The 24,156-nt window shown below is 43.9% G+C and overlaps 2 protein-coding genes across 8 annotated transcripts; one reads left to right on the top strand and one right to left on the bottom strand.

Annotated features, from left to right (window-relative positions):
- Positions 1–680: 680 nt before the first annotated feature.
- On the bottom strand, positions 681–10,620 carry LOC121551246 (phospholipase A2). 2 transcript variants are annotated; one of them, XM_045210620.1, is made up of 4 exons: positions 10,580–10,620; positions 2,765–2,933; positions 1,946–2,052; positions 681–1,434 (listed from the first exon to the last, which is right to left on the bottom strand). In XM_045210620.1, exons 2-4 carry the CDS (start codon positions 2,926–2,928, stop codon positions 1,286–1,288), a joined length of 420 nt encoding a protein of 139 aa, XP_045066555.1. In that variant the 5' UTR covers positions 2,929–2,933; positions 10,580–10,620; the 3' UTR covers positions 681–1,285. The 2 variants fall into 2 exon arrangements, with proteins under 2 accessions (XP_045066555.1, XP_041719745.1); XM_041863811.1 differs by lacking the exon at positions 10,580–10,620 and adding an exon at positions 9,686–9,770.
- Positions 10,621–10,974: 354 nt separating this feature from the next.
- LOC121550648 (zinc finger CCCH domain-containing protein 7A) lies at positions 10,975–21,353 on the top strand. 6 transcript variants are annotated; one of them, XM_041862988.2, is made up of 23 exons: positions 10,975–11,302; positions 12,186–12,275; positions 12,640–12,679; positions 12,782–12,985; positions 13,096–13,254; positions 13,360–13,440; positions 13,523–13,576; positions 13,701–13,737; positions 15,275–15,678; positions 15,805–16,084; positions 16,450–16,475; positions 16,590–16,731; positions 17,070–17,228; positions 17,337–17,542; positions 18,335–18,435; positions 18,816–18,997; positions 19,173–19,246; positions 19,375–19,511; positions 19,603–19,708; positions 19,822–19,930; positions 20,058–20,191; positions 20,306–20,469; positions 20,582–21,353. In XM_041862988.2, the coding sequence occupies exons 2-23, from the start codon at positions 12,208–12,210 to the stop codon at positions 20,769–20,771; spliced, it is 3,057 nt and encodes a 1,018-aa protein (XP_041718922.1). In that variant the 5' UTR covers positions 10,975–11,302; positions 12,186–12,207; the 3' UTR covers positions 20,772–21,353. The 6 variants fall into 6 exon arrangements, with proteins under 6 accessions (XP_041718922.1, XP_041718926.1, XP_041718925.1 ...); XM_041862992.2 differs by having other exon boundaries at positions 15,805–16,051; XM_041862991.2 differs by having other exon boundaries at positions 15,275–15,651.
- Positions 21,354–24,156: the final 2,803 nt, after the last annotated feature.

The raw sequence follows: 24,156 nt of genomic DNA on the forward strand, positions 1-24,156 counted from the left end.
GGTGCAGGTCTACAATTTTGTTTCTGGTGTCCTTTGACAGCTCTTTGGTCTTGGCCATAGTGGAGTTTGGAGTGTGATTGTTTGAGGTTGTGGACAGGTGTCTTTTATACTGATAACAAGTTCAAACAGGTGCCATTAATACAGGTAACGAGTGGAGGACAGAGGAGCCTCTTAAAGAAGAAGTTACAGGTCTGTGAGAGCCAGAAATCTTGCTTGTTTGTAGGTGACCAAATACTTATTTTCCACCATAATTAGCAAATAAATTCATTAAAAATTCTACAATGTGATTTTCGGGAATTTTTTTTCTCATTTTGTCTGTCATAGTTGACGTGTACCTATGATGAAAATTATAGGCCTCTCTCATCTTTTTAAGTGGGAGAACTTGCACAATTGGTGGCTGACTAAATACTTTTTTCCACCTTGTGAAGACTTACAGAAAACGTTTGACCTGTGTCATTGCCAACAAAGGGTATATAACAAAGTATTGAGAAACTTTTGTTATTGACCAAATACTTATTTTCCACCATAATTTGCAAATAAATTCATTAAAAATCCTACAATGTGATTTTCTGGATTTTTTTTTCTCATTTTGTCTGTCATAGTTGACGTGTACCTATGATGAAAATTACAGGCCTCTCTCATCTTTTTAAGTGGGAGAACTTGCACAATTGGTGGCTGACTAAATACTTTTTTTCCCCACTGTACTTTACGGCTACCTAGTTCCAGCAAAGTAAACATTAAGTTGAAAAATCAGGTGAAAACCTCAGGATGCTTTAAGAATCCTTTTCAGAGGTGAAATCTCATGCTGGGTTAGTTGGAGAGGATTGGAGCAGTGGAAAAGAGGCCTCGGCAGAACAGAACCTCAGGGAGTATAAGGTAAGGCACAACACACCCGGGTATAAGCACACTATTGTAAGGACTTAGGCGGCTACCTGATCTCTCCTTGGCTGCAACATTCCACCCCCTTCAAATAAGCCCTGGGATTTTATGTAGCCACTACTGAGCTCACTATGTTTTGTACACTAGTTTGTTACCTGTGCTTGTAATTCCTGGTCATTATCCTCAATTTGGAGAGCCTCATCGTACAGTTTGTTTATCTAATGACATAGTCACACTGTTATAGTGGTTTAAGCATATTTGTCCTTTTCATGTAAATAGAAAAAAGGAGATACCCATACAAAATGTCATGAAGTATTACTGCTGTTACATGTCATTATAATGTTGTGAAGGGGATCCTTCTGATATTCTATTAACATAAATAGACACACAGCAAATTGAAATTGAATCAGTAGATATTACATGTTGGCAGTGTACACCCACAGAGAAAGTCTGGCCACATAGCATATTTTCGTATGAAAGGTGCCTTTCTCAAGCATTTGGCTGCCTCCCTGTCACATTTGCAGAGAATCTTCTCACATTTGTCCTTGAGATCATCTGGAATGAAAAGAGGGTTAAGTGGGTGAGTAGGTTCCTTCAATGACAGCTGATGTGAAAGGAGTGGTCTGTGGAGGATATGAAGGAAACACTCAGAGGTTTAGAAATGTTAGAAAATGTCTGATGCACAAATAAACACTGTAAAAATCCTGAATGGTGTTGCTTTTCCCATGTGCTTTTGCGATTAGCAATTATGGTGAGAGCTTAAAATAACCGAAAATGAGGGTGAGAAATGATTCCTTTCTGCCCATTCCCTCCTAACCCTCCCATCCCCTATAATGTCTGCAGTGTTTGTAAACTATACAGATGTTTGTTGATCACACATCTGTTAATTTCCATGCACTGAAAATCCCATTCATTTTTAACAGCAAAGCTATACAAAAATGACAGACACAGCATGTAGTATTTTCTTTCTCTAAATGTCCACACCTGTGTAAGGGGAGGGATAGACTTATTCAGCTTGATTGAATCATTATGTCTCATTCATGTGCATAAAAAGGAGATGGTGTACCACATTCTGCAGTCTTGTCCTCACATGTCCATTGATACTTTCTTGTCTTGGTTTGGCAACCAGCAATTTCTGCATCTCCATAGCAGCAGTCATGTTTGTGACAACACCTTAAAGAAGGCAAAACACACTACTGTAACACTTAAAACAGGACATTATAAGAACTATTTGCTGTCTCAGTGATGCACTACATAAGTAATACAGGCCCTTTTTCTAGTTTGAAAAATACCCAATTAAAACTATAACTGGATTAATAATGTTTGAGAAACTATTAACTGAAAAGGCAGAGACTGGGCGTTTTTACATATTATTGTAGCTTGGACCAACAGCAGCTCTATTTAAAACAACAGGAAATGAAAGAGGATGGGCTCAACTATTGTTAGTGGGCAGGCCTGTGAGAGATAGGCTGGAGGTTCTGTAGTTTAATGGTTTTGTGGGAGTTCATGTCTGTGATTAGTGGACAGAAGGATGTTATGGTAAGGATTTTGGGCGCTCCGCTGGTTGTGCATATCTATTTTCAAATATCCAATTGGCAGGAGGGCAAAACCTAAAAAGAACACCCAAAATGATACACTTTGCAGTTTGAACTGCATCACATAACGCAGGTTGTTATTGTGGCCAACCAGACTGAACAGTTGATTGAGGGGTTTTTCATTCAGTGGTACACTAAATGATCTGAGTTTGTTATGAAATGGCACCCCCCAAAAAACAAAACAACATGTTTTTAACATGTTTATACATCATTACAACTATATAGCTCAGTAATACATAATCAGCTTCACAGAACATGCCAGACTTTTACATAATGTCCTACTGCCTCACCAGTCTGCTTTATCCCTGGGCCAGCCCTGACCCCCCAGTCCACAGTAGCAGCCATACATCATATAAGCCAGGGCTGATCTGCCCGTGCTGCACTTGATGACTCCTGCCAGCTCCAGTAGGCCTCTCTTAGTCCGTGGGGGCCTCTGCAGTGCCATAGAGGCCATTACCACTGCAAAAACAACAACAACAACAACAGAAGAACATGAAACTCAGCTCTTCACATGTACACCAATCACGTGTACACACATCTTGTTCAAAATGTGCACTTGCATATACTTGTCTGTATGTAGCAGCCTTGCTTAATATGTGCCATTTGCTTCATACTATCTCTTTAGTCATTTGTCCTGTCATCAAGTGAATATTGATAAGTGGAGATCTGTGATTAGTCTCTCATATAAAAATGATTTTGAATGTCTAAGTTTCCAAAGTGTCTGAATGGAAATGCTGTATTATTACAACGTGATGACCTAATATTGCAATTGCAAGCCTGGAGAAGTCCCTCACATTTTCCAAGAAAGATGCTCTTTGTATTTGGGAATATTACAGATGAATAAAGTTCATATTCAGTAAAGAGTGATAAACACAATGCTTAGCAAATGTCTATGTTTTCCCTTTCTGTCAGACACATGATTTCCAGTGTTCTATTTGTGACACTCATTTGTGTACGGGTTGATGGTCACTAGACTTGTTACTGAATGTTATGAATTGTTCTCATATCGTTTGATAGTGATTGACACCAGAGTTAATGAAGGTATAAGGACTGAGGACACAATGACATTATGAACACTTTGATTCTGTAGCAGCTGGCAAGGTCACTGTCTTGTTTTGACTTTACAAGCCTCTCGGGCTGATGTTCAGAGAACATTTGGTACTGTCTGATTAATATATAAGTACCTTCTCAGAGAAGGCCCGTTCAACGTTTTCTATGCTTCTATGCTGGGGTGTCTCCTTGTTGCAACTTGTAATAAACCAAATGTATTAATGATTGACTATAATTTCTCTGACACTGATATTTTTAGACAACCATAGTGTAACGATCCCGGCAGTCTGAGTCGGGTCCTGTCTGGTGACTAGTTTTTCCTGTTCGTGATCTCCAGTTTCCCGAGGGTTCGGGAACGCTCCGGGGAGCTCTCTTGTTTTCCGCACCTGCATCCCATCAGCAATCTGCACACCTGGTCCTGATCATCACCCTTCTTAGGCTCTGGCCAAACATCCAGTTCCTGCCGGATCGTTAGCCATGAACAGTAGGTTTATCAGAGTATCAGTTCTAGAGCTTCTAGCGTTAGTTTTGTTGTTTTGTACCTTGTTGGGTTATTGTTGACTTACCTCCGTTTTTGTTCCATCTCCAGTCACTCGTCGGAACCCTCACTCCTACCTCTGCCTGATGGTCGGCGGCTGCCGAGCCATCATTGACCAACAACTGCACCTCAACAACTCATCCACGCCGCCCGCTCTGTTCCCTGGATTATCCTGCACCTTTTTTGAATCTGTAATAAACCCTCACCTTCGTTCAACTCTCCTTGTCATGGTCTGCTTCTGGGTTCTGTCTGAGGGAACCGTGACAGAACGATCCGGCCAGTAATGAACCCAGCGGACCTGGACTCTGTTCGCCATGCCATTACCCATCAGGAGAAGATGTTGGGCCATCATAGCACGGTACTACAGGAGATCGCGTTGTCAGTTCGGAACCTTTCTACCGGTCTGACGGAGGTCCAGAACCAACGCAAGTTTCCGGTGGAGGATCCACTACCGGTTTCACCCATCTCGCCTGCCGCTTCTGGAGCTGTGTCCTTCCGTGAGCCCGAGGTTCCGACGCCGGATAGATATGAGGGGGAGCTGGGAAGATGCCGTTCCTTCCTTATGCAGTGTGGATTAGTGTTCGATCTACAGCCCTACTCTTATGCCACAGACAAGGCTAGGATAGCCTTTGTGATTGCGTTGCTGCGTGGTCGGGCGCTGGAGTGGGCTTCAGCCGTTTGGGAACGACAAGACCCCTGCATGGCTTCATACCAGGGGTTCACGGCCGAGATGAGGAAGCTCTTCGACCATTCCGTCCGAGGGAGGGACGCAGCTAGGCGCCTGTTTTCGCTTCACCAAGGAACTCGCAGCGTGGCCGACTTCGTGATCGAGTTCAAGACGTTGGCGGTGGAGAGTGGGTGGAACGAGGAGTCTCTGCAAGCGGCCTTTACCAGGGTCTGTCGGAGCAGCTCAAGGATGAGTTGATCTCCCTATCCGGAGCCTAGTGACCTGGACAGCTTGGTAGCCTTGTCTATTCGGGTGGATAATCGAGTCCGAGAGCCGAAGGAGGAGAAGCAATGGGGTCCGTCCAATCGATCAGCTTCTCAGTTCCCAGTCGGGTCGGGTGGTGGACCAGAACACGCCGATCATTCTCCACCACAATGGATTAGTGGAGAGGTCCTCTCTCCCGATTCTGAACCCATGCAAGTGGGGCGGCACGGGTTAACCAAGGAGGAGCGTCAACATAGACGTAAGACCAACTGCTGCCTCTACTGTGGTAGCTCGGGACATTACATCTCCACTTGTTCCCGGCGGTCGTCAAAACTGCCCGGCTCGCTAAAGTTGGGAGGACTTTTAGCGAGCCAGTTTCAACCTCTCAGTACCTCTGTCAGACCCCGTTTCCCGGCTACCCCTTGTGAACAGGAATCAGAGCTTAGCGCTTAACGCTTTTATCGATTCAGGTGCCGATGGAAGCTTTCTTGATGCCGAGTTGGTGGAACAGCTGGGGCTTTCCAAGGAGCAATTGCCGGAAGCCATTGAAGCGACCACTCTGAACGGCAGTAGTCTGGCACGTATCACGATGAGGACTGAACCGGTTAAGATGCGGTTGTCGGGGAATCATTCTGAGATGATTTCATTCTTCATTCTGCCCGTCTTCCCATGTTCCTCTGGTCCTTGGATACCCCTGGCTGAAGGAACACAATCCCACGTTCGATTGGGTGACGGGCAAGGTAACGAGTTGGAGCCTTGATTGTCATGCTAACTGTCTCAAGACTGCCTGCCCCATTCGGTTCCCAGTCAGGTGATTGAGGCTAAACCCCCAGATTTGTCCCTGGTTCCCGAGACATATCACGATTTGGGGAAGTTTTCAGTAAGCAGAAGGCTCTGTCACTCCCTCCCACCGACCATATGATTGTGCCATCAACCTGGTTCCTGGAGCTGTCTACCCCAAAGGGAAGGTTATACAGTATCTCCCGACCTGAACGTGAGGCGTTGGAGACCTACATCAAGGAGTCCCTAGCTGCTGGTCTCGTTCGGTCCCTCGTCATCACCCCCTGGGGGTAGGATTCTTCTTTGTGGGTAAGAAGGATGGCTCTCTTCGACCGTGTATTGATTATCGGGGGTTGAATGACATCACGGTCAAGAACAAGTATCCCCTGCCCTTGATGAGTTCTGCCTTCGACTCCTTACAGGGTGCTACGGTGTTCACCAAGCTAGACCTACGCAATGCGTATCACCTGGTCCGGATCAGAGAGGGGGACGAGTGGTTGACGGGTTTCAATACACCGATGGGTCACTTCGAGTATCAGGTGATGCCGTTTGGACTGACCAATGCTCCAGCGGTATTCCAGAGTATGGTGAACGACGTCCCTGAGAGATATGATCGGTCTCTTTGTGTTTGTTTACCTGGATGACATTCTGATCTTTCTCGAAGGAACCTTCCGACCACGTCCAGCATGTCCGGCAGGTTCTGCAGCGATTGTTGGAGAATCGCCTGTTCGTGAAGGCCGAGAAGTGCGAAGTTTCACGCCCACACGACATCCTTTCTCGGGTACATCATCTCCAGGGGAGAGATTAGGATGGACCAGGAGAAGGTTAGAGCGGTTCTGGAATGGGCCCAGCCCGGTACGAGATTGCAGCTCCAGAGATTTTTGGGGTTTGCGATTTCTACCGCAGATTCATCCGGGATTACAGCCGTGTGGCAGCTCCATTAACTGCCTTGACTTCCAGTATCAGGACCTTCAAGTGGAATCCGGAGGCGGATCGAAGCGTTCTGGATTTGAAGAGGCGATTCACCAACGCACCGATTCTCTCTCAACCGACACGCGCCCGGCCAGTTCGCCGTTGAAGTGGACGCGTCTGATGTGGGAGTTGGCGCCATCCTGTCGCAGCGATGCTCCACGGACAGTAAACTCCATCCCTGCGCCTACTACTCGCTCGCCTTTCGCCTGCGGAGAGGAATTACGATGTGGGTAACCGGGAGCTTCTCGCGGTGAAACTTGCCTTGGAGGAGTGGCGCCACTGGTTGGAGGGGGGCGAGCAACCGCTTATTGTCTGGACTGACCACAAGAATCTTGCTTACGTGCAATCGGCTAAACGTCTCAACTCTCGGCCAGGCCAGGTGGGCGTTGTTTTTCGGACGATTCAAGTTTTTCCTGACGTTCCGACCTGGATCTAAGAACGGCAAGGCGGACGCCTTGTCCCGGATGTTCTCCAAGACGGAGGAGAGTGGGTCCAAGACCGAGACAATTCTCCCCGGAACTGCGTCTGGGAGCAGTTATGTGGAAGATTGAGGAGGAGGTGCTGGCGGCCCTTCGGACTCAGCCCGGTCCCGGTAACGGTCCACCCGGTCGGTTATTTGTGCCTGAGTCGGTTCGTCCTGCTGTCCTCAAATGGTCCCACGCCAGTAAGATGGCTTGTCACCCTGGCGTGACTCGGACAATGGCGTTTCTTCGCAGACGTTTTTGGTGGCTTGCCATGGCCGAGGATACTCGGGTTTTGTTGCTGCCTGTCCAGTGTGTGCGCAGAATAAGAGTACCAATCGGCCCAGCTCTGGACTACTTCACCCCCTTCCTATTCCCCGCGACCATGGTCGCATCTGGCCCTGGACTTCGTCACTGGGTTGCCCGCTTCTGAGGGGAACACGGTCGTTCTGACTATCGTGGACAGATTCAGCAAGTTCGCCCACTTTGTGCCAATTGCCAAGCTTCCCTCTGCCTCGGAGACGTCCGAGATCCTGGTTAGGGAGGTTTTCAGGGTCCACGGTTTGCCCAGTGATATCGTTTCCGACCGTGGCCCTCAGTTTACCTCTGCTGTCTGGAAGTCCTTCTGTTTGGCCATTGGAGCTACAGTCAGTCTCACATCTGGTTTTCACCCCCAATCCAATGGTCAGGCGGAGAGAGCCAACCAGAAGATGGAATCCACGCTACGCTGTCTGGTCTCTTCCAACCCCACCTCCTGGGTCTCTCAGTTGCCTTGGGTTGAGTATGCCCACAATACTCTCCCCTACATCTGCCACTGGGATGTCTCCCTTCCAGTGCCTGTATGGCTACCAACCTCCCCTTGTTCCCTTCTCAGGAGAAGGAGCTCTCGGTGCCTTCTGTTCAGGCCCATATTCGCCGTGCCACCGGACCTGGCATCGGGCCAGAAAGGCACTCCTTAGAGTTTCGGACCGGTATCAGCTCCAGGCGAATCGTCGCGGATCCCCGCCTCCCACCTACACCATCGGAGATAGGGTCTGGTTGGCCACACGGGATCTTCCTCTACGGACTGAGTCTAGGAAGTTGTTACCGAAGTTCATTGGTCCGCTTGTGGTGGAGAAGGTGATCAATCCAGTGGCAGTTCGACTCAAACTACCGAGGACGCTCAGAGTCCATCCCACCTTTCATGTCTCCTGCCTCAAGCCTGTCTTCCTCAGTCCTCTGTTGCCTCCTCCGCCTCCTCCTCCTCCTCCTCGGATGATCGGAGGTGGTCCTGCCTACACGGTGCGTCGCATCATGGATTCCAGACGGCGGGGCCGGGTTTCCAGTATCTCGTGGACTGGGAGGGGTATGGTCCTGAAGAGAGGAGTTGGATTCCGCGGTGACAGGTCCTTGATGCTGACCTCATCAGTGATTTCTACCGCCTCCATCCTGGCGCTCCGGGAGGTCCGCCCGGTGGCGTTCGTCCGGAGGGGGGTACTGTAACGATCCCGGCAGTCTGAGTCGGGTCCTGTCTGGTGACTAGTTTTTCCTGTTCGTGATCTCCAGTTTCCCGAGGGTTCGGGAACGCTCCGGGAGCTCTCTTGTTTTCCGCACCTGCATCCCATCAGCAATCTGCACACCTGGTCCTGATCATCACCCTTCTTAGGCTCTGGCCAAACATCCAGTTCCTGCCGGATCGTTAGCCATGAACAGTAGGTTTATCAGAGTATCAGTTCTAGAGCTTCTAGCGTTAGTTTTGTTGTTTTGTACCTTGTTGGGTTATTGTTGACTTACCTCCGTTTTTGTTCCATCTCCAGTCACTCGTCCGGAACCCTCACCCTACCTCTGCCTGATGGTCGGCGGCTGCCGAGCCATCATTGGACCAACAACTGCACCCTCAACAACTCATCCACGCCGCCCGCTCTGTTCCCTGGATTATCCTGCACCTTTTTTGAATCTGTAATAAACCCTCACCTTCGTTCAACTCTCCTTGTCCTGGTCTGCTTCTGGGTTCTGTCTGAGGGAACCGTGACACATAGCTTATGAAATTAACCCCCTTTCCCACAATACAAAACAATTTCACACTTTGTATGGAACTTCTTTACTTTTTGTTCAGCTGGAAATTCTTTTCACGCTCTTATACTCTGGTCTAGTTCTATAACCTATTTTCACAGATCTAATTAACATGAAATTGTCATGTGCATATTAGTTGTCATCATACAAGACATGACAATTGACATTGGTACAGATGAGCTCTATATAAAGATCACAAGATTATTGAAATGAAAATGAAAGATTAAACCATTTCAAGATCATACAGTTGTATTCTTGTGTGAAATTAAGGAGTTGAATAATCAGAATATAACAGATCTAATTTCCTTTCATGTTAGATCCCTGAAGGCACATTGTCCTTTAACATTACTTCACTCCCTCTCAATCCCTCTTAATTATTCCCTGCAAAATGTGTTAAAAAGTTAAAGAAATTCAAGCAGCAATTTACCAGAGAACAGCAGAAGTATCCCATAAAGCGCAGGCATGGTGTGCAAGAGGGAGTCTGCATGCACTGCTGCTTATTTACACTCTGGTGTGGAGAGTTTTTTTAGAGTCTGGCTTGAATAATCTCCTAAGGATCACTCCCTCCTCCTCTCATGACGCTCTGCTGTAGCCTAATCCTTGAACACTGATCTGAACTTGGTTTGAGTTCCCTCTCTGTTAGAATCACCCCAGAGTCCATATTTTAGTATTATTTAAAGCCAATTGCTCAATGACTTTTGTTCAGATTCTGGAAGACCAAGGACTTCAGTTCAGGACTAATGCCATGTAGAATACTAGAAGTAGGTCTACTTTATCAATAAATTAATGTCTGTGGTCATTGTTTTATCATGTCAACAGCCTTATAGCATGCAATTCCTCACAGAAACCATGTTCATAAAGGCCCAGCAAGTCAACTGTGGCAAAATGTTGTATATCAAATCAAATCAAATTTTATTGGTCACATACACGTGTTTAGCAGATGTTATTGCGGGTGTAGCGAAATGCTTGTGCTTCTAGCTCCGACAGCGCAGTAATATCTAACAAGTAATATCTAACAATTTCACAACATATACCCAATACACACAAATCTAAGTAAGGAATGGAATTTAAGAATATACACATATATGGACAAGCAATGACAGAGCGGCATGGACTAGATACAGTAGAATATTATAGAATACAGTATATACATATGAGATGAGTAATGCAAGATATGTAAAGATTATTAAAGTGGCCAGTGATTTCAATAGGCAGCAGCAGCTTCTAATGTGCTAGTGATGGCTATTTAACAGTCTGATGGCCTTGAGATAGAAGCTGTTTTTCATTCTCTCGGTCCCAGCTTTGATGCACCTGTACTGACCTCAAAAAAGGCAGTGGCTCGGGTGGTTGATGTCCTTGATGATCTTTTTAGCCTTCCTGTGACATCGGGTGCTGTAGGTGTCCTGGAGGGCGGGTAGTTTGTCCCCAGTAATGCGTTCGGCAGACTGCACCACCCTCTGGAGAGCCCTGCGATTGCGGGTGGTGCAGTTGCCATACATTTTAGTCATTTAGCAGACGCTTTTATCCACAGCGACTTACAGTTAGTGAGTGCATACATTTTTCATACTGGCCCCGCGTGGGAATCGAACCCACAACCCTGGCGTTGCAAGCGCCGTGCTCTACCAACTGAGCTACAGGAGGCGCCATACCAGGCGTTGATACAGCCCGACAGGATGCTCTCAATTGTTCATCTGTAAAAGTTTGTGAGGGTTTTAGGTGCTATATTTCCGTTCATAATTCATATGAATTATAATATTTATTTGTTGACATTTCAAGATCTCATCATGTACATTGTACTGTAATTTCATAGCTTACTGAAGTAAAAAGTCAGATCACACAGTTTGTGGTCAACAGGGGGCCCTGTTTCCTCGAATAAGAATGGAATTTAGCGAACATGAAAAACGTCAGGCCAGAGACCAGGCCACATCATGATTCGTGTCCCCAACACTCAAGAAAGCAGTGATGCTGGCCGGGGAACAAATCATACATCTTAAGCTGTACTAATTTAGGTGTGGACTTTTTGACATCTAAATATTTCTTAAGGGTGAGCATATTTTAAATGTCATTTTTTTAAAGATAGCTAACTAGCTAACATTAGCTACACCGCTAACAATGTAACGTTAGCCATGTAGCTAGCTCACTTGCATATCCTGCCCGACACACGTTACTGTAGAAAAATGTACAGGTACTAGTGAACGTCATCTTTAGCAAGCAAGTAACTGTACACTTTATAGCAATGGCTAGCTAGCAATCACATTGCATACTGTTGTGTTTAGAATATCAATATATTTATCATGCCCGACCGGTTAGTCTAATTTAGTTAAGTTAGCATACCTTGGTTGAGGTATGTTTTCGACCTAGACGCTAGCTAACTAGCTAGGCAGATACATATGTCCATGCGTATCGAACATTTCCTCTGACGTTGTGTTAACTTGTGATAATGTACACTTTATAACGTTCGTCCAGGACCAGCTCTTCCAACTACTGTACTGTATTGTTGATTTTTATAGCCAGACTAGTTGTCAATTGTAAGCAGACTCACTTTAGCTAGTTAGCTTTATATCTTCTCGAAATATTGACAGATTACGTTTAACTAACGTTAACTAGTGAAGTCGACAGACAGGAAGTTCAAGGCATGACGAAGTTTAAAGCCATGGGTTTTCGAGGCTCCCGTATGCTTTGTTGAATTAGGAGCACGTGAAGCCACAAAAGTAATTTCACCTGTCTAACGTTATACACATTCATGATGTGAATTGTAGTTAATGAGTGAGTAACTTAATGAAAATTCATGTTTGGATGTATTCGTACTGTATGCCAGGCCTAAGATAAAAAGGTTTTGACAATGATACACTTTAGCTCTGAGTAGGCCTAAAACATGTCAACTAGCAAGCTGACTAACTTTTTTAAATTACATATTGTGTTGACAGAGACTTAAAGAAACAGGTGAACATGTCAATCCTGTGTCAGGACCGAAGCAGTCGCTGGCAGGATATTCAGAATGGGCTGCAGTTCATCCAGTGAGTATGATCAGGACTCCCCAGTCCAAGTCGGTGTACCCAGGGAATGCTGATTGGTTGAGTGCATAGGGAAATCATGCTACAGAGCTGTTGTCAGCCACCAAAGGATGGTCTTGGGGGAAGAGAATTACAATTCATTTTCACAGGAGACAGCCTAAGTGTTTGCATAGTGGTAACTGCCTGGAACTACAACAAGTCAGATGTTGTTTAGCAATTTCTCGATCTTGTGCCTCAATGTGAGTAATATTGAAATTGTATTATTTGGGAAAAGATTACTCCATGATGTCCTTGAATGGTGTAATACTTGAAAATGCTCATGTTTTCAACGTCAAGGAGATCGAAGTTTAAACTTGTATGTTTCTAGGTCAACTCTGCCCTATCCTGGAACTCAGGAACAATATGAGGTGATTATGCAATCAACCCAAAGGGCAGCACCTACATGAATGACATATGAAGCTCAGAATGCACCTCCATATTTTGGTATTTAGTTCAATTTGTTTTTTCAGGTGTTCATTCAGGACCTTGTGAGGAATCTGTTTGGTGAAGGAAATGATGTATTCAATGAAGGGGAATGGATGCGATCTATAGAAATGTACACTGAGGCCTTGAACATAGCAGAATATGCAGACTCGGAGGACATCAGTGTATCTACTGGAACGTTGGAAAAGCTGTATGCCAACCGAGCTGCTGCTTACTTGAACATTGTACCGGTAAGCCAGGTTTAAGAAAGTGGTGTGTTTTGTCTTACATTTATGAATTTACTATTATTTCTATTTATTTTCTGTTCAAATAGTGGTATAATTTGTGAATTTTTTTTCAGGGTCTGCATGATGAAGCACTAGTAGACTGTGAGAAAGCTCTTCAATTGAATGAGGGAAACCATAGAGCTCTTTATAGGAAAGCCCGAGCCTTGAAAGAGATGGGCAGGCATAAGGAGGCCTATGAGGCTGTAGCGAAGTGCTCCCTTGCAGTGCCTCAGGTGAGACGGCAGAGAAAATATACCATGTGAAAAGGCTCTGTAGATTGTTAGTTTTACTGTCTTAAGTTCATAATCCTTATTGTCAATATGTGATTGTTCTTTCAGGATCCTAATGTTATACGATTGACTCAGGACCTTGCCAAAATGTTGGGATTGAAAATCCGTAAAGCCTATGTCAGGAGTAAGGTGAGAGTGCACTGTGTTGAGTATGAATGGGCTACTTCAGTATGTGGCTTAGTATCTAACCTTGTGACATTTCTTTCAACAGCCTGCCTTAAATGTTTTGCCTGGATCAAGTTATTCAGGTGCATCCAATGACAAGGTAAAGGGAAGGGAATTCAATTTCTTTGTGGCAATCTGGACACAATACAGATTACTTGCATCAAGTGAACGTGGTATACCAGCAAGTAAAGATTTTAAGAGCTTTCTTTTTTTATTTGTTTCAGTGTCATGGATCTACATCTGTGGAAGATATAGAAATGGGTAAGACATTCTGTGATTTAGTTTGAGTAATTTACTTAAAGGACCAGTGCAGTCAAATGTGATTTTCCTGTGTTTTGTATACACTGAGTATACAAAACATTAAGAACACCTTCGTTCCATGACAGACTGACCAGGTGAATCCAGGTGAAAGCTATGATCGCTTATTGATGTCACTTGTTAAATCCACTTCAATCAGTGTAGATGAAGGGGAGGAGAACAGTTAATGAAGGATTTTCAAACGCAGGAGGTTGGTGGCACCTTAATTGGGGAGGACGGGCTCGTGGTAATGGCTGGAGTGGAGTCAGTGGAATGGTAGAAACCATGTGTTTGATGCCATTCCATTAGCGTTGTTCCAGCCATTATGAGCTGTCCTCCCCTCAGCAGCCTCCACTGTTTTTAAGCCTTGAGACGATTGAGTATGTGTGCCATTCAGAGGGTGAATAGGAAAGACAAAAGTTTTAAGTCCCTTTGAAAGGGGTATGGTAGTAGGTGCCAGGTGCACCGGTTTGTGTGAAGAACTGCAACGCTGCTGGGTCTTTCATGCTCAACAGTTTCCCGTGTGTATCAAGAATGGTCCACCACTCAAAGGACATCTAGCCAACTTGACACAACTGTGGGAAGCCTTGGAGTCAACATGAGCCAGCATCCCTGTGGAACGCTTTCGACACCTTGTAGAGTCCATGGGCTGACGAATTGGGGCTGCTCTTAGGGCAAAATGGGGGGGTTCCTACTGTTTGGTATACTCAGTGTATATTTCTACACTGAGGTTGGAATAATACTGTGAAATTATGAAAATTATAATGCCCTTTTTAGTGTAAGAGCTGTTTTGGTGGGATGGACTTTTGGCCTGCCTGGCTAAATTGGTTAATAGACCAATCGATAGGTTGGCTGACATCACGTAAATGATGCACGCACATCGATGTGGCTGGAAGGCGTGCGTTGTTATGATTCTGAATGGTCAGATGGCTAGTAACAATGACAAGAAGCTGCCATGTGTGGAATTGTAGTAAGCTCGCTTATTATTGATACCATGTCTTTTTTTGAGGTGTTTTGACTGTCATGTCTATGCTAAAATGGCAAAAAAATTGCTAGCTAGCTAACCAACAAATGTAACAATGTATACTGAACAAAAATATAAACGCAATGTGCAACAATTTCAAAGATTTTACGGAGTTACCGTTCATATAAGGAAATCAGTCAATTTAAATAAATAAATTAGGCCCTAATCTATGGATTTCACGACTGGGCAGGGGTGCAGCCATGGGTGGGCCTTGGAGGGCATAGGCCCACCCACTTGGCAGCTAGGCCCACCCACTGAGGAGCCAGGCCCAGCCAATGAGAATGAGTTTTTCCCCACAAAAGGGCTTTATTACAGACAGAAATATCCTCAGCAAACAATCACAGTAAGTTACTTAGTTGTTACCCAGAAATGATTTGATAATGAGATAAAAACGGCTGCATTGGACCTTTAAAGGGGGAAGGTCTTGTTGCAAAAAATAATCTGTTTGCACTTTCCACATTCCCACCTGTGTTGTAGAAGTGAATCAGCCCCCTCAGGAAACTGGCGGTCCAGACGCGGCCCCCCCAAGCCTAGACCCAGTGGCAGCCATGAAGGTGCACCCCCCTCGGAATGAGAGAATGGAAGCTGAATCCCCCCCTGTCAGCATCATCCCTTCAGTCTCACCTGTTGAGGTTCACACCCCAGAGCCCATTCATGTTCCGGTGCCCCTGCCTATGCCCATTTCCAAGCCCATGCCCTTGCCTACGTTGGTCAATGGTGCCAGAGCCAGCCCTACCCAGTCCTACCATTTGCCAATGCAAAAGTCTCGTCCGGACTTCGATGCGGAAATCATTGGAGATGACCTGGATGATCTGCTGGACCAAGCTGGCCCCGGCCCCACAGAATCTCCCATGGTACGTTCATGGGAGATTGCTGCTAATGTAGGAAAACATTTTATTTTATTTTTTTGCACATTAAATTATAGTTCTTTATCTGTTTTTGTTTTAATTCTGAATATCATGTTAAAACAATATCTTATGACGATTGTGTTGTTCTCTCTCCTCTAGGTCATTCCCACCATGAAGGGGCCTATCCCTTTTCCAACCAGTGCCCCCTCGAATTCCATGTCTAGTCCTTTCCTTATGCCATCTCATATGAACCCCTTTATGCATGTGGCATCACAGTGCACAGTGACTCTGCCTCCTCCCTACCACAAGCCACAAGCCAGCGGGTACTCTTTAGGTCTAGACACCTTCGGGGTCTCCTCTCCATTGGATTCACTGGATAGTCTCTCCATGTCAGAGCCTCAGACAGGTATGCAAGGAGTTGCATACAGCCAGTTTAACGGTAATACCTCTCGAATGTGTTGAACATTTGTTATTATCCTTATATCTTATATCTGGGGTGGCAGCTAGCCTAGCTCTTGAGAGCCAGTAACCAGTAAGCTGGTTCGAATCCCGAGACAACTAGGTGAAAAATCTGTCCATATGCCCTTGAGCAAGGTACTTAACCTTAATTGCTCCTGTAAATTGCTTTGGATAAGAGCGTCTGCTAAATTACTAAAATGTAAATAACTTCTTATTGAATAGTGAAATCTCATTGGCTAACAAATGTGGATTTTGACAAAACAATCAACTGAAATTTGATTTTACTTTTCATAAACTTTTTGTCAATGTCTGATGTATTTTTATTTTCCCCCCTCCAAAATCTAGGATATAGTCAGCATCCGTTCATGCAGGTGAGTCTAGCATGTCCCACTGATATTTACACAACAGTACCTTGTGTTCATATGTCTTTTTAGTTTTTAATGTCTGTTTTAAATAAATCATGATCTTTATTTTCCCCCCTCCAGTTGACCAACCATGATAAGCCGATGGGAATGGCCCTGGGGATGCCAGATGTAACCCCCCATCCTGTTGTGGATTTGGCCAAAAATCCCCTGGCTGATACTCATGAATTCAAACAGGCATGCTCAAACTGCTATGTCAAAACTGGTAAGAACATGCTTCATGTAAATAACTGCATTCAATATATACTGAACAAAAATATAAACGCAACAATTTCAAAGATTTTACTGAGTTACAGTTCATATAAGGAAATCAGTCAATTGAAATAAATAAATTAGGCCCTAATCTATGGATTTCACATGACTGGGCAGGGGTTTATTTCAGCTTGTGAAACATGGGACCAACACTTTACATGTTGCGTTTTATATTTTTGTTCAGTGTAGTTGAATAAGGCTATTTTGCTTATTGTGAGATATCTAAGAGTATGAAACTGGGTTGATAAATGGGAATGGATGTGAAAGCTCATGTTGATATCCTATCACTAGGGCTTGGAGTGTTGGATTTCACATTCTATACCGAAGAGCACAAATGCAAGAAGGACATATTACTTGGAAGGATAAAAAATCAACTAGACAAATCATGGAAGCTGATCAGACCCAGACCGACAAAATCCCAGTATGTCGGGCCTTACTACATCTGCAAAGGTAAGCCTCTCAAATATTGCTACTAACTCCTCCAATGTGCTTCATGGTCCCTCTGTGCCAGTGTTCAGCTGCCTATGGAGATTATTAACCAAAACAATGACCTTGTAGATGTCGCCATTGGAGAGGGGTGCAGGTACCCTGGTCACTGCACGTTTGCCTACTGCCAAGAGGAGATTGATGTTTGGTCCCTGGAGCGCAAAGGCTTCATCTGCAGAGACTTTCTCTTTGATCCATTTGGGCCCACCAGTAAGATCAATCTGACTGTCCCGAAGATCCTACAGGAGCATCACGGGATATTCATGTTCCTCTGCGGGGTAAGTTGGGCTTTTTAATGTAAAACAATGTGATGTTCCTCCTGTAATGGGGTGTCTTCATTGATAAGTTGCTGAGTCTGACTTATTTGTATTGCCATTGTTGTGCTAGAGCAGCCGGGGTGCACAACTCTGGTTCTTGAGTGCTGCAGTGGATGCTTGGTTTTGCCTTTTAATTAGCCCAGAGTAATAGTGTGTGGACTCTAGACAATCAATTATATTAAGTGTCAGGGAGAAATGAAAACCAGCAGGAGCACTCCTGTGTTATAGAGGGAAATTTTGACTTGGAGTTTCCCTGATCTAACCTCTAGCTGATAACATGACTGTAACCACATCCTTTACTGTAACCACATCCTGAATCCTCATTATTCTCATGAGCAATATAATTCCATGGTAACAATGATGCTGAGACTGATTTTTTTCTGTTTTAAAAGTATGCCAAACTAATGATTGCAAAGTTAAACAAACCATACACATCTATGCACTAGGACAACTTTTAACAATTTCCACTGATAATAAATCTAATTAAAAACATTTACTAGTGCAGATGCAAAGTTTGGTAACAGAATTACGGTTTGTTGTTTTTGCCGTCATTCTGTTACCATGGAATTGCCCTAATACAACACTAATGTTGACTGTCATATTACTGCATCTGGCATATAACCTTCAGTGTCAGCGTTATGAATGGGAGCTGTGCCCTTCAGTAAAACACTTGACCTTAGTAAAACCTCTACTCTGTGTACAGTGTCCTGTAAGAGTTGTCCATCTCTCTAATGTATCTGATCTGATCTCCAGGTGTGTTTTGATCACAAACCCAGAATAATCAGCAAAACCAATAAGGACAACCCATCTCTTTGCTCTCACCCCGTGACAGAGCATGCCTTTGAAGATCATAAGTAAGCCATTTCACTTGTTTAAACATGCTGAGAGAGATGCAGAAGTTTTAATGTGAATTAAGCAGCGGTCTACCTTGTAAGTGATGGTTTGTGGCTGACTGCTCCGGTTCCTTTAGTAATTAAAAACGTTCTTATACTGTAAGAATGTTCATTTGGACACACAAACTCAACTAAACATTGTGTATAGTTTGTAGCATAACTGCATGTGAATTCAAACAGGCTTTTTCTTTGAATCTTAATTTTGTGAAGAATGTAGGAGTGTTTTTTAGTTTGGCCAACTACTGTTTTTTGTTGAGTAAGCCCACTAGTGTATATTGGAACATGATTCTATGCTCTGCACAGTGGGGTTGTGAACTTTATACGAGTTGTTGTGCTTTCAGGTGCCTGGTCCACATTCTGAGGGAGAACACTGTGCGCTACTCCAAAATCCGTCCGTACAGTCCGCAGAACCAGATGGACATCTGTCGGCATGAGGTGCGCTACGGCTGCGTGCGGGAAGATGAGTGCTTCTATGCCCACAGCCTGATCGAGCTGAAGGTGTGGATGATGCAGCACCAGCTAGGTAAGCTGTTACCACCTATTAAAGGTGCCTTCAAATAGCATCTAATCAAATAATGTTATTGGTAATTCAACAAGATTGCTTTTCTGAGTATTTAAGGAGCTTCTGGTAACTTTTGTGGGTTTTCTACGTGAACATCCCTCTGAAAACTCTTTGCAATCTGTTTATGATCATATAGGCATCACTCCTGAAAATATTGTCCAGGAGGCCAATAGGTTTTGGAACATGGAGGCGGGCTCCCAAGGATCCCTGGTAAACAGTCATTGTACACAACACTATATTCAGAAAATGCTTTGTTTCCTAAACATATTTATAATGTTCATTTGACTGCAGATTTTCCACATTACCTAACACAAAACATTTATTTTGTGTCATTCCAGCAATTCACCATACCATTGAAGAGGTTTGGACCCCCAAATCTGAAGATGCAGTTTGTGTGTGGGCAGTGTTGGAGAAACGGCCAACTTAGTGAGGCAGACAAGAACAAGAAGTACTGCACTGCCAAAGCCAGGCATTCGTGAGTAGTTCTCTCCCCTGAAACCATTTGAGGATCAATTTGAATAATGAGCCTTGTCAGCATAGTAATTTGCATCTGACCTGTGTTGCAGTTGGTCAAAAGACAAACGAGTGGTGCTGGTGAGTTCCATCGAACGCAAGAAGTGGACAACGATCCGCCCTCTCCCAACAAAAAAGCCCATCCCATCTCAGTTTGAGGTAGGCCTAGCAGGGCTGCAGTATGTCTGACCACATACTTTGCTGACTTGAATGGGAATCTCCCAGAGAGGATCATGTTTTGTCCTCATGTTTTGTGTGTGTTTTACTTACAGATTTGCATGCACGTGTCTACTGGCAAAAAGTGCCAGTACATCGGGAACTGCACATTTGCACACAGCACAGAGGAAAGGGACCTGTGGACATACATGAAAGAGAACAACAGTGAGTTCATGTTACAGATGGACTGTAGTATTTGTACAGCAGTTTGTGCCTGTGTGATGGACAATACATGTAATTATGATGAGTAATACAAACTTAATCAGATACTATACTGTGTGTGTCCATTTAGTTCCAGACATGGAACAGCTGTATGAGCGCTGGCTGCAGTCTCAGAAGCCTGGCTGGAGCGAGGAGGCCTCCAACAGCGCCATCAAGGAGAATGGGAAGCAGATCCACATGCCCACAGACTATGCTGAGGAGGTGGTAAGCAAGCTCTGTTTTAATCACGTCCCGATGATTATATAACTTTCAACATGCTTTAAGTGACCACAAACCTTCAACATGCTAATATCATCTTGATGATTTCTGTTATGCTAGGCTGGCAACCACTGTTGGCTTTGTGGTAAGAACTGCAACAGTGACAGGCAGTGGCAACAGCACATCACCTCAGAAAAACACAGAGAGAAAGTGTTCAACTCTGAAGACGATCAGAACTGCTGGCAGTATCGCTTCCCCACTGGCACCTTCAGAGTTTGCGAGAGGTAAGGTTTCTATGCTAATTCAATGTTTATTTAGGTCACTGGTGCCTAATTTGATTACTGGAAATTGTGTTATTGGTGACTGACATTTCTGATACTGCATCCATTTCCACAGATACCTTAAAGGCACTTGCACAGAGGAGGAGTTGTGTAAGCTGGCTCATGGAAACGAGGAACTAAAGGAATGGACGGAGCGCAGGGAGTTCCTTTTGATGAAACTGGCCAAAGCAAGAAAAGACCATCTTATAGCCCCAAATGACAATGACTTTGGCAAATATAGTTTTCTGCTTAAAGACATAAAGTAATGATTTGATGACAATGATTATGTTGGGATGCAATATCTTTTGCAGTAGTAAGTAAGAGGTACAGGGTCAGGTGACCTTGGAGAGGCTCTAGTCTACCATTAAGAGGAGAGATGCAGTGCACAGCCTGATTTTAATGGAAAGTACAAAGATTGCCATGTGCTCCAAATGATCATGGCTGTGTTCCTTTTATCACAGATAAAGAGATGCACCATTGCCTTTTACGCAACGTAGCGATCATTGACGCATCACAAAGATTGCTTGTCATAAAATGGAGTGATGACCTACTCAGAGAAGCCAAAGCAGGGGTAGACACTATATCAGAACAGCTCTTCTGTCGTGGGTGACTTAAAAGGCTTGTTATGTATTTGTGTTTTTAAGAAGGGTTCTTATGGGGTCTCCTTTCTGTTTTATATGATTCATAAGTTTGAAGATTGGAATGTTTGAAATGGAATTCTGCATCCTTTCACAAATTCTGTTCATGTAGGTCTTTTTCATTATTTCCATAATTCGTTGCATTTATGCCTGTTGGTTTCGGAAGATATGGACCAACCAAAATAAAATCTTGATTTCTTATTACAAGTATTGATTTGGTACTTGTTAATCGGTATAGCAGCCTAAAGAATGTAGGTTGACATTCTATGCAATGTGCTTAGTTGTTATGACCAATCTAAAATGGAAGAACTTTTGCAAAGCTTGATCAGTGGTTGAATGTGTTAGGAAGGATAACATGGTTTGTGGGATGACAATGGTCGAGTTCCTGCCTGACTACATTCCAGATGCATTCCAGATCTTACAACTCCTGAATAGGTGTCAGCTAAACACAAAATTAGCGCATTCCTCTGCCCAGGCGTTGCTGATGCCGGCCAGATCTTACAATGCCAGGATAGGTATTTTAAATATCAGCTAACCACAATGACTATACAGTTGAAGTCGGAAGTTTACATACACTTAGGTTGGAGTCATTAAAACTCCACAAATGTCTTGTTAACAAACTCTACTTTGTACATGACACACGTCATTTTTCCAACAATTGTTTACAGACAGATTATTTCACTTATAATTCACTGTATCACAATTCCAGTGGGTCAGAAGATTACATACACTAAATTGACTGTGCCTTTAAACAGCTTGGAAAATTCCAGAAAATGATGTCATGGCTTTAGAAGCTTCTGATAGGCTAATTGACATAATTTGAGTCAATTGGAGATGTACCTGTTGATGTATTTCAAGGCCTACCTTCAAACTCAGTGCCTCTTTGCTTGACATCATGGGAAAATCTAAAGAAATCAGCCAAGACCTCAGAAAAAAAAATGTTGACCTCCACAAGTCTGGTTCATCCTTGGGAGCAATTTCCAAACGCCTGAAGGTACCACGTTCATCTGTACAAACAATAGTATGCAAGTATAAACACCATGGGACCACGCAGCCGTCATACCGCTCAGGAAGGAGACGCGTTCTGTCTCCTAGAGATGAACGTACTTTAGTGCGAAAAGTGCAAATAAATCCCAGAGCAACAGCAAAGGACCTTGTAAAGATGCTGGAGGAAACGGGTACAAAAGTATCTATATCCACAGTAAAACGAGTCCTATATCAACATAACCTGAAAGGCCGCTCAGCAAGGAAGAAGCCACTGCTCCAAAACCGTCATAAAAAAGCCAGACTACGGTTTGCAACTGCACATGGGGACAAAGATCATACTTTTTGGAGAAATGTCCTCTGGTCTGATGAAACAAAAATAGAACTGTTTGGCCATAATGACCATTGTTATGTTTGGAGGAAAAAGGTGGTTGCTTGCAAGCCGAAGAACACCATCCCAACCGTGAAGCACGGGGGTGGCAGCATCATGCTGTGGGGGTGCTTTGCTGCAGGAGGGACTGGTGCACTTCACAAAATAGATGGCATCATGAGGAAGGAAAATTATGTGGATATATTGAAGCAACATCTCAAGACATCAGTCAGGAAGTTAAAGCTTGGTCACAAATGGGTCTTCCAAATGGACAATGACCCCAAGCATACTTCCAAAGTTGTGGCAAAATGGCTTAAGGACAACAAAGTCAAGGATTTGGAGTGGCCGTCACAAAGCCCTGACCTCAATCCTATAGAACATTTGTGGGCAGAACTGAAAAAGCGTGTGCGAGCAAGGAGGCCTCCAAACCTGACTCAGTTACACCAGCTCTGTCAGGAGGAATGGGCCAAAATTCACCCAACCTATTGTGGGAAGCTTCTGGAAGGCTACCCGAAACGTTTGACCCAAGTTAAACAATTTAAAGGCAATGCTACCAAATACTAATTGAGTGTATGTAAACTTCTGACCCACTGGGAATGTGATGAAAGAAATAAAAGCTGAAATAAATCATTCTCTCTACTATTATTCAGATATTTCACATTCTTAAAATAAAGTGGTGATCCTAACTGACCTAAGACAGGGAATTCTTACTAGGATTAAATGTCAGGAATGGTGAAAAACTGAGTTTAAATGTATTTGGCTAAGGTGTATGTAAACTTCCGACTTCAACTGTATATACAGAAGTATGTGCAAACCCATTCAAATTAGCTATTTCAGCCACACCCATTGCTGACAGGTGTATAAAATCGAGCACACAGCCATGCAATCTCCATAGACAAACATTGGTAGTAGAATGGCCTTACTGTCAGTCGACACCATTGGTTGATGCATGTCATGTCTAAGCAGGGGAACGTGACCCATATGATATACAGTGCCTATAGAAAGTCTACACCCTCCTTGGATTTCTTCACATTTTATTGTATTACAAAGTGGGATTCAAATGGATTGAATTCTTCTTTTTTTGCGATCTACATAAAATACTCAGTCAAAGTGGAAGAAAAATTCTACCATTTTTAAAGATGAATGAAAAATAAAAAACAAATCTACATTTTAGATAGCTATTCACCACCCTTAGTCTTTGGTAGCGATTACAGTTTTGAGTCTTGGTTAAGTCTCATAAGAGCTTTGCACACATGTATTGTGCAATATTTTCCCATTATATTTGCCCAAACTCTGTCAAGGTGTTGGGGGTCATGGCTAGACAGCCATTTTCAAGTCTTGTCATAGATTATCAAGCAGATTTTAAATCAACTGTAACTTGGCCACTCAGGAACATTCACCATCTTCTTGGTAAGCAACTCCAGTGTAAATCTGGCTTTGTGTTGTAGGTTATTGTCCTGCTGAACGGTGAATTCCTCTCCCAGTGTCTGGTGTAAAGCAGATTGAAGCAGCTTCCCCTCTAGGATTTTGCCTGTGCTTAGTTCCACCCCATTTATTTTCATCCTGAAAAACTATTTTGTATGATTTCTTACGAATTACAATTTGTATGATATTTGACGAATTGCAGTTCGTCACTATGTTACGAATTTGCTAAATGGA

The sequence above is a fragment of the Coregonus clupeaformis genome, chromosome 35 (genome assembly GCF_020615455.1).
Source record: "Coregonus clupeaformis isolate EN_2021a chromosome 35, ASM2061545v1, whole genome shotgun sequence".
Lineage (NCBI taxonomy): Eukaryota > Metazoa > Chordata > Actinopteri > Salmoniformes > Salmonidae > Coregonus > Coregonus clupeaformis.

Bases quoted from the DNA above. Each gene is read 5' to 3' on its own strand.
- LOC121551246 (XM_041863811.1), bottom strand. From the start codon at position 9,722: ATGCCTGCGCTTTATGGGATACTTCTGCTGTTCTCTG. The intron at 2,934-9,685 runs GTAAATTGCTGC...TTGTTTTTGCAG, and splicing joins GATACTTCTGCTGTTCTCTG to TGGTAATGGCCTCTATGGCA. The intron at 1,435-1,945 runs GTACACCATCTC...TTTTCATTCCAG, and splicing joins GGACAAGACTGCAGAATGTG to ATGATCTCAAGGACAAATGT.
- LOC121550648 (XM_041862988.2), top strand. From the start codon at position 12,208: ATGTCAATCCTGTGTCAGGACCGAAGCAGTCGCTGGCAGGATATTCAG. The intron at 12,276-12,639 runs GTGAGTATGATC...GTATGTTTCTAG, and splicing joins AATGGGCTGCAGTTCATCCA to GTCAACTCTGCCCTATCCTG. The intron at 13,738-15,274 runs GTAAGACATTCT...CCTGTGTTGTAG, and splicing joins TGTGGAAGATATAGAAATGG to AAGTGAATCAGCCCCCTCAG.